Source organism: Melanotaenia boesemani, chromosome 14 (genome assembly GCF_017639745.1).
Source record: "Melanotaenia boesemani isolate fMelBoe1 chromosome 14, fMelBoe1.pri, whole genome shotgun sequence".
NCBI lineage: Eukaryota > Metazoa > Chordata > Actinopteri > Atheriniformes > Melanotaeniidae > Melanotaenia > Melanotaenia boesemani.
The window spans coordinates 11,758,654-11,774,681 of NC_055695.1; the positions used below are offsets into that span (position 1 = coordinate 11,758,654).

Consider the following 16,028-nt stretch of genomic DNA (forward strand, 5'->3'; position numbering starts at 1 on the left):
TTGCAAAGAAGAATGGTCCAAAATACCTTCAACCAGAATCCAGGCACTTATTGGAGGTTATAGGAAGCGATTGGAGGCTGTCATTTCTGCAAAAGGAGGATCTACTAAATATTGATGACATGTTTCTGTTGGGGTGCCCAAATTTATGCACCTGCCATTATTTGTTTAATTAATTATTGCACACTTTCTGTAAATCCAATAAACTTCATTTCACTTCTCCAATATCGCTGTGTTTGTCTGCTATATGATATATTTAACTGAAATTGATGATCCAAACAACCAATGTTTTATAAAGAAGAATCTTGAAAATGATCAGGGGTGCCCAAACTTTTGCATATGACTGTAAATAAGGTAACTCCAATCAGCAGCCAGGCAGTCCACTGGGTAGCTGCCTAATTGATTAAAACAACTAAATTAAACAACTGATTTCCATAAAGCTTTTCAGGCGGCTGCTTCCAGGTTTGTACATAACTCGCAAAGAAGCACCTCATGAGAATATTTTAAAGACAAATCAAAGTCCCTGAAAACAGCAGCATAACAAGACATCTTGAAACACTTAACAGCATTGACACTAGCCAGAGGGGGTGTTTCTTACTAGCAGCCATTTAGGATGACAAAAATATTACTTCAGGCCATTTTTACCTTTTTGTTACTTTAAATTTAAAAAGGATGCTGTTTAAAACTTGTATTCAAGAAAAGTTGGATTTTTTCCTTTATGCCTGTTGGGAATCAGATCTTTTTTTTATCTAAATTATTAACAGTAACAGACTTTGACTAAACTTTAAAATGCCACTGTAGCCTCTTTTCATACATTTTGCTGCTAGACTGCTTTACAAGTGAAGAGACTCTTAAAATTCTCAAAATCTTATTATAACGATAAATGTAAATTGCCTTCCAGTTTATGTTTCAGCATTTATGTTCTTCATAGTACCTGCAGGTAAATTTCCTCATGCTTCACTTTTAATGTGAGAAAGTATGAATGTGTAAGTGCTTTAGGAATGCTTTAGGGATTTAGGGTGGCAATTCCTGTATTATAGAAACAGTGCAATTTTCACAACATAAAAATACAAGCACATATAATGTTGTTCTACTTTTATGAGGACTCTCCTTTGCTAAATAAGTAAATGTAAAATGATATAACCTTTTCTTTTTGGCCCTTTGTACGCATTGAAACGTCTGCCTAAATATTAATTCACCTTAATCAGAAAGGCGCTTTGCTCTTTCAAAGGGTGCCATCTACAGATGGTTTTTCTTTAGCAATTCAGAATACATAACACATGCTGTGTAGTGGCAAATCTTACATCTAATCTATATTCTTTGGAAAAAGTGCTGTGTGTGCATGTGTGGATTTGTTTCAAGCTTAAAATCAATAAGGGTGTAGGCCAGATGTTTACATTGATGAAATTCAATGCTACTTTTACAGGCTGTGAGAGTAAGGTCTTGGAGCAGAGACAAGAGTGTATGCATGAGGTGGCTTATAACACTATTCTATAACTTCTCAAGGCAGCATCTTCAAAGCCTTGTTTATGTGCAAGCTTGTAAACTGGGGCTTCCTTACTCTATAAACAGAGAAAAGTTATGTAGTGGTGCGAGTTTTAAAAGATTGAGACTATGGGCTTCCTTTTTTTTGAGGGGGGGCATTGGGATTTTAAAATAGATTGCTTGAGTAAATTTGATCAACAACCCCTAACTGCTAATTTACATAATATTATTCTAGACTGTAATCTTTTCATGCATTGTGCGTGCACTATATGCAGGATGACATGCAGCAAGCGTACCACCACATCCTCTACACGCTGTGGATGATGTACCTCTCTGAATAGTGAACTCTATATCTACAAACCACTTTAAGACTGTATGAACAGAACTGCATTTTCCTGATGCAATTAAGACAAACTTTTGATATAAATGTGTGTTATTAGTGATCGCTCCACTATTCTTTTAGTTTGCAAAGTGACCTGATTTTCACCACTTACCGCTAATACAGCAACCATTACAAACAAGGACAATGATGTACGGGAGAACCTTTGCTTTATGACAACCATGACATTAAATTAAAACACTTTCTGGGTACCTTGTGGGGTAGATGACTCCTCTAATCAAGTCTTATATCATTCGCCCTCTTCTTTAAAATTCTTTTCCTGGTAATTTTTGCCATTTACACATCATCTTAAAAAAAAAAAAAAAATTACAACCACTATGCAATTTCCTTTTGCATTAAAGTATTTTTCATTTTAATTTTCATTTCATTTCCTCACTCAAAGGTGTGAGTTGTTTCATTATTTTTACAGGGCTTTCATTTTTAACTTATATTTCTTCAGAATTGAAGTAATTTAACCAGAAAAAAAAAAAAAAAAAAAAATCTAACAAGAGTCCAGCAGTGTTTAATCAAACCACAGGAAATACAAGTTCTCTAAAACTCTCTGCAATTGTTATTGTATTAAACAAGAAGTTGTAAACAAATGAAGCAAATGAAGCTCAGAACAGACTGAGTGAAAATACTTTACAGTACAATGTTAGCTAACATGCTACCACTGCAAGTGGAATTACAAACGTAGCTTATATGTTATGCTAAAGTTTACTGCACATATGGACACACTTTTGAAAAGATAATTTATGATGGGATTATCTAAATGCTCAAATAACATTAAAAAACCGGAGTGCTTATTTCTCCCTCTGCAGACTAATGCAGGCTTGACACACAGGAGGCGAAGTCGCTCCTTCTCCATTCATTTCCTATGGAACTTGCTTAATGAGGCAAATATTGCTGGTCTCCTCCAGCCAAGCGACAGACGACATAGGTGCATTTGAAATTTTGTGCTCGTTCACGTTGACGTGCACATGGGGGGCTTGTGACGTGGCACAAGAAAGTTGAAAAAATGTTGAACTTTTCTCGTTGTCGCATGGCACTACAACCAACCAGTGAGGGTTTCATTGACCAATGACCTGAGAGCAGGCTAGACAGTGCCGTCTACAAACACTTTCAACATGGAGGAACAGATCGTTTTAGCTCTGTCTGACTTTCCCATACTTTATAATACATCACACAACAATTAAAGAGATGTAAATAAAAAGGCAGCTGCATGGCACCAGGGTGAATTTGTTCTGGATTTATTTGGATCACCCTTGAGGTCTGTCATCCAATGATTTTCACCACCTTGTTTGTAAAATAGGATGAACCCAGGGTTGTCTTGGTCTTTTGTACAGTAGAGTCAGCAAGTTTTCTGCCAATTCGAGCAAAGTCTTCTGATTTTTCATCCTTGTTCCCTTGTTTGTTATGGACTGTTTTGAAAATGTCAAAATGTCCTCAAATGCCATAACCTTGCCTCTTTGGAGGCAAGCGATTCGAGGGTGTGATGCATGAGGCGACCACCGTCGCTGTTTGATGCGCCTGGTGTGTTGGGTTTCACCTGGGTGGCGATAATTTTCGCCTGTCGTCCATTTGTCAAGCCCATAATACCAGGATTTTAGCAATGGATTCTTTGAGCTCTGTGAGTTGTATTTTGTAGTCTTGTGAACTGGGCTTCTTTCCCACTGATACCATCAGATCTTGTTTATTGCTGCAGATATACGACCACCTTCAGTTGTAGAAAATAACATATTTAAGTGTTAACTGTGCCATCACTTACGCGTTTTAGTCAGTCTGTTGTATCTGCCCTGTAAAATGTGTGCAGGCAGGCATTTGTTCAGGATTTATCGACTGCACCTGCAGTTTCCTCTTCACTGATAAATGGACTTCTGGGCTGCAGAGTTACAGGAATCCATCTGAGAGTATCAGCCTTGCTGGTGTATTACTGGTTTTTTAAGTAATTTTTGTTTCACTTCTACTTGTAATGTTCACTTCCCACCACAGACTTACCTGCAGCACACTGTTCCTCATCTGCCCCATTCTCACAATCTCGCTCTCCGTCACATCGCCATGACAATGAAACACATTTGCTGGCAGCCCCTCCGCAATCAAATTTCTCTGGAGGACAAGTCTGTCGGCCTGTTGAGAGAGGGTGAGAATGGGAGAAAAAATAAGTACAGAAGGGAAGTGGATGAGAGAAAAGAGAGCCAAAAAGGGATAGAAAACAAAGAGAGAGAGGAAAATGGGACAAAAAAGTGGGGAGGAAGCATAGATGGAGAGCGAAGGGACAGCCAGTCAATGAAACAGTTTGATAACTTAGTTATCTTGTTGCTGAAATCGATTCCTCCTCAAAGGCCTGCAATTTAACTAGACACACAGTGGTAGTGAACAAAGAAGCACACTGTCAGTCCAGAAAAAATACACAAAGAAACTCCAGGAAAAAAGAGGTACACATGGAAAAAAAAGGAACACAGGAAAGATGAGCCACATATAAAGTAAGGCAGCTCATTGTCACATAGTCTTTTTTTGTGTAAAATGGTTAATAGCAGGACAGAAAATGTTGACCCCCCCTCCCCGCACACAAAAATAAAGGAAAGAGAAAAACAAACAAAAACAGGTCAATATTGCACAACTCACTTTCTAATCACTTCAAAATAAACAGCAATTATTAAGCTTTTTTTTTTTTTTCCACAATTTCTCTCTCAAGGTACAATGTGCTGCCTGAACCACTTTACGCAATCACAAGCTTCTTTTCTGAACTTTTCACCCAAATAAGCAGATTTATCAGTAATTAAGACAATTTGCAGTTGTAGCTCCAGAGAGATTTCCTATTTTATCATTCACTGCTAGTTGCATTTCTTTTTAAAACCACAACAAAAAACAAAAAGTTAAACTGAATGAAATTGAAAAGTACAGTACATCTTACCGATTATCATTTACAATGTTACACAATGTTACAGTGTGTGTGTGTGCAGGGGGGGCGATAACAAGGTCCCTCAAGGTAAAAGCTCATTACTGCATAGGCCACCGTTCCTCCATGTGTTACCCAGGGGCGTTGATACAGGGATGAAAAATACAGCATTCTTATACATCAAATTTATACTGAGTCCCTACAGCAAATCTCCATCATTTCTTCTAAAAAAAAAAAACTTCTATATATGCTTACTCTGCCACACACACACACACACAAACGTAGTGTCTAACACCATAGAGGCTCTGGCCCCAGATCACATTACAGTGCTATGTCAAACTCAACTCCATCAATTATACATATTTGACCACCAGCATGCTTCCTGGCAACAAGATTTGTTTGTGTGTATTGCAGCTTCAGATCAATAGTACCTTTGAGATTTGTCCATTCCAGGCTTATTCCCCTTTATTCGTCTCATATTTCTTTCTTTTCATTTTGATTTTTAACAGCAGTGTATTAGTTCTTGCCTCTCAAATGCTGCCCTTCCAATAGGAAGCGTTAGACTTTCAGCCTTTCCAGTACCTGTACAGTCTGTTTGCCAGGTTCTACACCACTACACCATCAAAAAACTGGCTATTGGAAATTAGGTTTTTGGTAGATCTGGACAATGGTTTGAGGTCTTTTTCTCTTTCTCTCTCTAACATGTCTTTTGTTGGTGTTAATATTTTGGATGACTACTTCCTTGTTCTTTCCAGTCTCTCCCTCCTACTTCACATCAGGCTCTTCAATGAAACTCTTTATAGTACATCTCCCTTTAATGAGGTTGCCCTTTTCAAGAAACAAGCCTTCTGTAAATCCTCTCTAAAAGACCAGATCTGGTTATTACTACCAATGGGACTGAATGGAATGTGTTTACAACATGTGTGTGAGCATCTGTCCATAGACATGTTTGTTTTGTTCACTAAATGCAGCCGTTCTGCCCAATGGAATGGCATGATTATAAAAATGAATAGAGGTTGTGAGCAGAATGATTGGTTGCTCCTGTTTTAAAGTCTTGAGTTTTGCATTTACTGCTTACTTTTGCAGGGTACGTTTTGAATTACCATATTTGAAGATGGAGGAGATGGGGTACTACAAACAGTACGGTACGGTTGGTTGTGGAAACGCAACAGAGATCAGGTTCTAGCGAACCAAACCACATCAAAGCATTCTGTACCAACCCAGACCCATTGGTGGAAATGGGACTTATTTGAGCTAAAGGTGTAGTAATTCCTGGGTTTGGAAGATACTGCACTGATGCAGTGACAGAATCTTAACTGAAAGTTTACACAAAGTTATTGTCTACCATTATTTAAACATTCACACTGGTAAATCATGAGATGAGACTATTTCAGTCTAAAACAAAGTTTAATTATGGAAAAACAGCAAATGTTTGCTGATCAATTACTTATTGAATTTACCAGCACAATAAACATAATTAGTTATTAGTAGATGTATTTGTCCAACAGTCCATTTTTCATTCCTTTCAGCATAAACATAAACATTTATCTTTCAAAGGAGATGCAAAGTCAAAAGAAAAATTGTGTAAGACATGCTTTGTCTCATACAAACCCTCATATAGAAGCATCCCCCCTCAGGGATTCACTAACTGTCTGACTGACAGTTCAGTTAAATGATGTAATTTGCTATCTGACCATTTCAGGCCCAGAGAGTCTGGAACACAGAGTCGTGGATGAGGTGCCCATCAATGACTGAATACAGATTAATAAGAAGACAGCTTCACTGACATCGATTATGACAATATAAATTAGAAGATTTTCATCTCAAGGGTAATAATGTTCACTAAATAAAAAGGACAATTCAAATTTCCTGTTATTGCATGTTTAAGCAATTATAGCTATTCAAATGTCTGTTAAGCTGTTCCTCAATAGTCTTTAATACAACACAATGGAAGATCTATCCATACGAAAGCAGTCTATTAAAGATTTTTTTTCCCTTTACTGCTTCAATCTTCTTTCACACCATTCCCAACAAAATCTAGGTTGTGAATAAGAACTGTTTTACACACTATAGATTTACAGAGTACTTAGAAAGCCCAACAACAGCTTCATTGTAAACAAACAAAAAACATGACAGTCCATTTTTTGCACTGCTCAAAAAATGGTGAGTTTGCTTACTTCCGGTAAATATGTCAGGTCCACCCCATGTCCAATCAGAGCCCTTCCCAACCCCCTAAATCTTAAGCAGAATTAAATAAAGGAGATTAAATGTGTTTTCCATGTAAACTTGAATTTGGAATTACTATTTTTCCATGTGAACTCAAAGGAGAATCTTTTAATTACAAATTATTTCATTCTGAATAGTTCATTTGGAATTAAAAAACATGTAACTGTGGCCAATGAGAAAGTCCCCATCAAAGCTTTTCTAGGCCCTCCCCCTGTATAAGTCTTTTCAGCCACCTGTCAACTGTTATGTTAGAGAAGGTTACTGCTAACATAAAAATACTTTCTGGTAAATATGTGAATATGTGTAAAAGAAACAAGAGCGATTGCAGTTAGACCTTTGGCAGCCCTTTTTTAAAAATAACAAATAGGCCTAATTATCTTAGAAAGTCATGTTTATCTGAAAATGAGGTCAAACACGGACCGTAGGAAACAATTTAATACCATCCCGTCATGATGTTGTAGCTTAAAGGCTTAATCTCTTGAGCAGTGTTGTTACTGAAGATCTCTGGATTCTCAGACCACTGAGGGTAAACATACTACGACAAATAGAAATGGATTAAATCAGCCTATTATGAAAGTTATGAAAAAAAAATACTATCAACACTCAGGATTTGGTGTAAAAATGGTATATTATATTAAAACAAGAATCTGCACCTGAGTGTCATACAACTAAATTGCTAATGTACATTTTACATTTGACCTCCTTTAGGCACCATAGTTTTTAAAGCAACTGGTCAGTTCAGACCTAAACGAAAATACATGTAGTTATACTATGCAAAACAAGATATTCTGCAGGGTCAATACTTAATCATCATACATGTTTGTATTGAATATATTAAGCCCCATTAACGCTACTTTTTGATGTTATTGATTCAGCCTCTGTGGGTAATCTAAATGTTGCACACTTACAGCAAAATGTTGCACATTTACATTTACATTTGTCAATATGTTTAACCTGTTAATCTACTGAATCTTTGATCTGACATCAATACAATAGTATTAAAATATGATGTAAAGTTCCAAATATTTCTAAATAAGGCATATATCAATAAAACATTTTTATGAATTTTGTGTGAAATGCAATTTGAAATATAACGATATCACTTGCTTTTAGTAATTTATAAATCGAGAATTAGAATTTAAGTAACTTTAATTGTTCATGTGGTCAAAAGCTTCATTTGACAAATACGGTATAATACGGTCTTTCAGCTCCAAACACACAAGCAGTGCAGACTTTTTATTCCCAGCACATGGCCTACCTTAATGTCGATTCTGAGGAGCATATCGGGGTGGACTTAAGCAGTTTATGCTAATGAACTTTTGATTAACTACTTCCTTAATTTCCCTTCACAAGGAGGGAGGGATTAGATCATTGTTGCACAGCCCCACGTCTACTTTCCAACTGTCTCCCTAGCTTCTCAGCTAGCTTCCCAGGTGATTGATTAAGGAGGCCTAAAGCTCTGGAGGCTAATGCTAAGATAATTTATTTATTGCGAGGTGTGTATGAGGTCAGCTATTATACGTCAACTTTAAGTCCCTGTCTGTCAGAGTGAGACACAGAATCAAAGCAAACACACATGGGAAGGCATGTGATAATGTGACAAATGATGAATGGGGATGAACAGAGGCTTATGGACGATTTATGCTGCACTGGCACTAAGGACTACAGTTGCATGCATTTGAAATGTTTAAATATACAATGAATTCCCCTGAACTCCACACAGAACAACACTGATTGATGACGTTCCCCACTTTAACGTCTTTTTTATGCAAACACCAAACAAACAAGTTTCACTGCATCATGGGACATTATGAATTTCCAAAAACTCAGCAATGCTATGAATATCAACAGACCCTGCAAGTCCAAAGAAAAATGTTTTTAGATTTTTAGTTTCCAAAAATATAAAGAAGCCGAGGAACTTTTTCTTAAAAATTTTTATGCTTATTTATTTATTTAATTATTGTTTTTACATGGCAATTTGAGAATTCAGGGTACAACATAAACTTTCTGATTACCAGACATGACCACCCACAATGGGTGTAAAAATGTAAATAAAAATGTGAGGAAATGAGAGTAAATGCAACAAGTTTTTGCATGACTTTGACAGATTGTCAATTAACTGTGACGTACAGGGGATCTATAAGAGCTGATCGTCTGTGAAATAGAATAATTAAACTGAAATTTCCATCATGAGGTTGCACTATAAATTTGTGAGTGCCTGCTAGAGAACAATAAACTTTTATCGTTTAAATACTGTGCAATAAAAACAGGGCCAAGGAACCCTTCGAATCAATAGGCAACTATGTACTTGGCCTTCCTCATGGCTCAGTCTGTTTATATAAAGGCCACATAAAATTTAATCTGTTTCATTTCAGACAATTAGGTTTATGTCACATTATGAACATTAATACTATACGTCTCAATGTCATAGTTTTATTTAAGGTCTGAGAAATCTTAATTCACATGGATTCGTTGAAATGAATAAAACTGGGTGAAAAGTAATAGAAAATGAAGATATTGTAAGCAAGAACGATTCAATAAAGACAGAAAGAAAAAGTAGGTGAATAACATCAGATATTGGTAAAAGATTAAAGAAAAAATGGAGAGGCATTTGGGTGGGATCTGATCGTGTGACTGAAGGGCTAAATGTATACAGACAGATATAAAATCATTATGTGGACGCGTAACAGTTCCTGTGTGTTATCTTTACAAACTGAACTCAAATACAGATAAATATGCTAATTAACCTAATCACAAATATACACATTTATAATGTCTTGGTGTTTCAGTGTTTTATAAATTACATCTTAATTGATCAAAGATCTAGAAAGCTATATCGCATAATGTTCTGATTTAAAGGTGTGCAGTTTTATTCAAATAAGTGGAAAACTTGTAGGAAATAAATAGCTCACTGCTGAGAGGATTGGAAAAAAGGACAAGAAATTTATTGCACCATAAATTTGTGGTGTTAAAAGTTGCCTGAGAACTTGTTTGACCTGTTCATTAGTCGGTTTTACACTGTATTTTCATGTTATTGGTTAAGACTTCAGATTAGTCTAAACCTTTGTATTTATTTATTTATTTGTCAGCCTTTAACTCACTGAGCATAAATTACTCATACAAGACCAGAGGTGTTTGCATCAGTCAGTTATTCAGCTTCAAGTGTAAAAGTTTGATCAGCACCATCATGATGATTTCTTTAAAACTAGCTCCTGGCAGTAGTCATACTTTTTAAATTCTAGTTTAACTAGGCTCACTTTTTGCACTTGTGTCCATTCCAAGTATGCATCATGAGGGTTGATAGTAAGAGGTGCAGAAGTATTTCTGTTTTTCCATTTTCTGGTCACTAACAGCTGCTTTTTGTTAGTGTCTGTCATATATATATATATATATATATATATATATATATATATATATATATATATATATATATATATATATATATATATATATATATATATATATAGTTAGGAAAACAAATTAAGTTAATGCATCCGGTGACATATTAATTTTGCTTTGGGTTCAATGATTGTTCCTTTCATTCATGGCATGAGGCGAGCCTGAAAACAGAAAAAGCATGCTTTATTTAGTGTACTCCATTGACATGATTTTTTTCACATGACCTAATTTAAGACATAATAAGTGTGTGCACATGTAGACATACATGTACAGTAAACCAATTGCTTATTGTATGCATGAGTAAAAGAGGGTATGTGCTGTATTTCTAAAAATGGCTGCACATATTTTCTATGCATGGTTGAGGGTGTCTGGTTGCTTGTCAGTTTTTTTACATAATGTATGTGTGAACACATTAGTTTACAGATCCTCATATTGCACAGCAAGAACTGGAGCGTGATATTTCACGGTAATGGGATGTAGTAGGGGAATTGGTACGCATATTTGGTTTAGTTTGCCAGCCCCTTGGTTCTGAATGTAAATGATGTCGAGTTTGGGTGAGTAGACCAAAGCTGACCAGCTAAATCTCGCCTGAAAAGTCGCCATGCTACCAACTTCACCCAGTGCTGTCCTTCAGATGCGAAATCCAATTTACGGAGAGGGCGTATGTGGTTAATATCAGATTACATTCTAAATGAAGGTTAGTGTTGATTAGTGGCTTTCATTGGAACGCTGATCTCCAATTATTGCAGCCCTGAGGAAGGAAGACGGGGAAGTATGCTGGAGAAAGAAAGATCAAAGTCGAGGAAAAGGAGAAAAGAAATTGATGAGAGGGAGAAGTGCAAAAAAGCAGAAAGTGGTAGGATGGCAATAAAACAAAGGAAAATCATTCAGCAGAGAAATCCATGGTTAAAAAAAAAACAGTGACCAAATGACAATAACAAAAATGCCTCAAGTCCAAAGTTTTAAATTTATTATTTTAGGGGAAAAGACAACCAGCAGAGATCCTTTTAGTTGCAAACAAATGTCACTGCAGCTCTATAAACATTTTCAACATTTTCTTTTTGAGAGGTCTGTTTGGAGGCATATAAAATGACATGCAAACCTTGTGTACAAGTACAGAAAAGAAACAGGTGCCAGAAAAATCAACGTCTGAAATAAGAAATCCGTGTCCATCAGCTTCCTCTGTTGTCTCCACTCCACAATTTGTGTACAGACACAGGAAAATGGGAATAAAGAAAAGCAACAGACTGAAATTCTTTGTATGTCTTTCAGCTGTTTTGAATTTTTTTCTTTTTTTTTTTTTTAAGTGGTGGCTGCTGGAAAATGATGCCCTCACACCTCTTTTTCTCTCTTTCTCTGTATTTTTCTCTCTGACTTTGAGCGGTGCAAAAGGAATAGAACAGACTTGTTAAATATGGAACCATTAGCAAAGTCTAGACTATGCGTCTGGCAGTGCCATAGGGGGGGAAGAAATACAGTGACACTAGTGATCTCATAGGAAATTGCTACTTGTTCCCATGGGGCTCTTTAAATGGTTGTTTAGTAGAGGACACAGGGGGTATTAAAAATACTCCCCATGGCAAGCAGTACAATAAAACTGTGAGAGATTGTAGAACGTTGCAGCAAAAGAAAAAAGACAAAAGGTAAAGTTAGTCTTATTGGCACTATTCAAACCCTCTGTCAGGGTACAAAATTATCATTGTCAGGGTACACTACAGTTATCTCTTAATCTTTATATAGCATCAACACATCAAAATATAATTAAATTATTAAACCTTCGGGCACCACCTTCTCTTTTTAATAGAAGGAACAAAATGACATACTTTATATCATTAAATAAATCAGTCTCAAGATGCTAACCACAAGTTCTCATTTCAACTGACCTCATCATACAAAGAAAAATCACAGACTAGGTATATTAATATGAATATTTATTTAACTATACTACAAACTACATTTGGTAAAATATGAATATTAAAAAGAAAAGAACAAGAACAGACAATATGTAAATATGGTGTTCAACCAAAATTCATATGGTAAAGTGTAAATTCCAAGTTAAGTTAACTGATGTAGGACTAAATCTATGACTAATAGAGAACAATTAATTCACCATCCCAATCTTTTGTGACACCAATCATTTCCTAGCAGCTTCTGAGGGGAAATTCGTCTTGGAAGGTTTTGTTTTGGACTTAAGACTGCTTCTGTGGGAACAGCTCTGGAATCCAGAGGGAGTGCAGGTCAGTGGATAAAACCCTACCCAGCTCTCGAAGTCTGGAAGGTTTGTCCGCAACTCTTTGCGGTCGGTCAGCTTGGGTCTACAGTGGTTTCTGCTTCTCTCTTTTGCCTTTCCCCAGAGAAGCTGGCTAGGACTGGTGGTGTCATCAGGTGGTGTGTAGGGAAAAATATACCGGCCAAAATATTCACCGAAGGGATTTAAAAACAAAAAATGTCTTATCTTTGAGGGCCAGGAATCAATTATCAGAACTCTTGTGAACTTGTTCTGATTATTAAAAATAGTGGTTAACTAAAAGAATCGTGCCGTGGTTAATATGGAGCGCATGAGTGTACCAATTTGTAAAAAAAAAAAAAAAAATCAATAAACATTATGTTGGAGGCTAAAACTCAATTACAAAAATATAAAAAATACCAAGAGAAAACAAAAACATGTAAAGCATTGGATTTTTTCCTTTAATCTATTTCTACCTCTCGGTCTGATATTTTCTTGATCAGCCTTCTTCAACTCTCTTTTTACTCTGGCTTCTTCTCAAATCTGTTTTGCGGTGTTGACAGTGATGTAGACGCTGTGGCGGCCTGTAGGGGTGAAGAAGAAGCTGATCCAAAAGGACAAGCTTTCAATTTACTGGCTGATCTACATTCCTACACTTAGCTTTGGTTACAAGCTTTTAGAAGAATTTTATCCAAAAAGATTTTTTTCTGGTTTTATGACCATTTGCTGCCTTTTCATTATTCCTCTGCAGCTTTAGCATGAAACTGTTTTAAACACCTTTTACGCCTACCAGACAGCTTTAAAGGACTTTGTGATAAGATGTTACTAGAGAAGGGGATCATGATGATAAATATATCAAAACTATACGTGCGTTTTTCATGACACTTTACAAATATGATTAACAAAGGTAAAACAACTCCAACGGGCTTTTAACGCCACAAAATGCTGGTTGTGAGTTACAACATACTGACCACTGGTTCCTAATTGAATGGTAGGAACTGATAAATAACATTATGCAGTGGCAGTTGCTGCATTAGTTTTTATTAATTTATTTTTTTATTGCTATGTGCAGTGTAAACAAAGAAGCAAGGTTGCTGTTACAGCTATTTCAACTTCACACAACAGCAATACTACAAGGTTTACTCTGTATATGGTTACATCCATTATGAGAATTCAATTTTAGTTGTAAAGGCATCAGCATTGCAGAATGCAGCAATCAAAATGTAATATGCAGCATTTTAATGTTAGGGCTATTTCATTTCACTGTTATTTCTGTTATAGTGAACTGGCTATTTTGCTTTTTCCAAAAGAGATCAGTTATATAATTATTGTGGTCAATGTGATAATGAATGTCCCAAGTTAATGATGGGCTTTGAATCTGAGTCAGCATACAAACATATAGAAGATGAAAATGGCAACCTTTGAAGTTCAAATTAAGTTGAAATTTGATGTTTAAGTTATATATACCTATAAATTTAATATATATTATAAAAAAAACAAATTTTTTTAACTATAAAGCACCTTTATACTAGTATTTTTCCCAGCAATGGCAAAATAAGTAATTTTATAGGCATCTTTGATGGTGTTTTAGTGGTATTTTATTCCTAGAACTATTAGCACATTGCATATTACTTTTGGGTCAACTGCTAAGAATCTCGCCATTCATAAAGATGAACATGCAATCAGTCTTTGTACTCTTCCTAAAATCCATAATAGAGACATGGAAAAAACCTTTTTTTTTTTTCTTTTTTTTCTTTGTTTTGGCAAAGTCTTCAAAAAACAAACACCAATGTTGTTAATCCTGTCACCTGCTTCATCTGATGTTTTTTTTTTTTTTTTTTTTTGTTTGTTTTTACATTTTGTGAGAGAGGGATCTGGTGTGCGTAATTAGCACACTCAGTCTATAGTTACACATTTTTTGGTGCCTGGCGTCAGCCACAGTGGGGCAAGATTTTTTGTTTGGACTTGCTGATAAAAGAAGTCGGAATTAGATCAGTACCAGATTTATCTTGATCTTGATTAGCATAAGACATTTTCAGTCCTCCTACATCAGGAGGTGTCCAAAGTTGGTCCTGCAGGGCTGCTGTCCTGCAAGTTTTATATGTTTAATGCTACAGTACACCTGTATTACATTAATGGGTCAATGTGCTTGGGCAGAAATTGACAACAAACTGTTGAAGAGAGCCATTTAATTTAAACCAGGTGTGTTGAAACAGGGAAACGGCCCTGGAGGACTGAAGCTGGACTCCCATGATCTACAAATTCCACTGGCTGGCCTTAATGCACCTCAAAGCTGGTATGTTTTACATTAATTCATACTATGCAAACAAACTGAGAAAGAAAACAGAGCAGAAATATCAGAGAGAACTAGTATAGCAAAAGAAAGCCACAAAAGCGGGGGTTGAACTTGTATTATCTACTCAAACTGTCAAAATAGCTGGTAAAAAAACGGCCCTACTGCATCCATAATATGGAAGTGGTTTGGATTCTGAAAAAAGATATGAAAGCTGATAAATTCAATGCCTTGGCATCAGTTGTTGAATGTCAAAAAGGGGAAATATGACTATTTCTTTCAATCATGAACAATGCTTGAACAATGAAATGTGTTCAAATGACAATAAAGTGATATCGTCCCAACAACTATGCAGCATAAAAGCATGAAAATGTGGGTCAATGCAACTTGATGCTTCAGTTCTTGCAGTAAAAGTTTCACACAAAAAAGCATCATCTTATAGTTGCTGGCTTCCACCCCATATGAAAAAATATTTCCAAACAAAGTAGGGATTAAAACAGCTGTTTCATATTTTAATTATTGCATAATACATGATGCCCCTTGCAGTCATTATTATAATTTTGAAACTGACAGCATTAATAAACTATACCAAGATCATATTTAAAATAGCATATTATACTGTAACAATATTTGTTGCCACATTGCTCAGCCCTAATCCTTGTTTATAAAATTTATGTCTCTCTGGTCTTCCTTACAGGTGGATGCTAAAATCATGAGTTAGCTTTAAGGCTACATATCACTGGACTGCAGCTGGGTAATACTTTTGTGCACTGAACACTGAAATGTAATACAAGATTCCTGAGAGCTTAAATTTTCATACCGCCTAGAAAACGAAAAAAAGGAAAAAATGTCACTTTAATTTTAGTATGCCTCCTGTAGCTGAGTCAGTAACTGATGCAGAACACTGCAAACTAACCAGTGAACAAAGGGAATGTGAATAATAATGTTTATATTTGGGCATGTGAGGCTGAATGTGGTTTATTGTAGCTAGTGAGTAAAATTCAGCTTAGAGCAACAGAGGCTTTCTATTAAAACAGACAGCAACAGAATATCGATAAATTAGACCTTTCTGTCTTGGAAGTGATTGAACAGAGTCAGAAATCTCACTCATCTACTTCCACTC

At 36.0% G+C, this 16,028-nt stretch overlaps 1 protein-coding gene across 3 annotated transcripts in view; it reads right to left on the bottom strand.

Moving 5' to 3' along the window:
• Window positions 1-16,028, bottom strand: part of lrp8 (low density lipoprotein receptor-related protein 8, apolipoprotein e receptor) — a 151,403-nt gene that overhangs the window by 59,876 nt on the left and 75,499 nt on the right. For all 3 annotated transcript variants that reach the window (XM_042006301.1, XM_042006300.1, XM_042006298.1), the window contains exon 4: window positions 3,860-3,988. In XM_042006301.1, coding sequence (XP_041862235.1) covers window positions 3,860-3,988 — 129 coding nt within the window. The remainder of the gene's footprint in view (window positions 1-3,859; window positions 3,989-16,028) is intronic.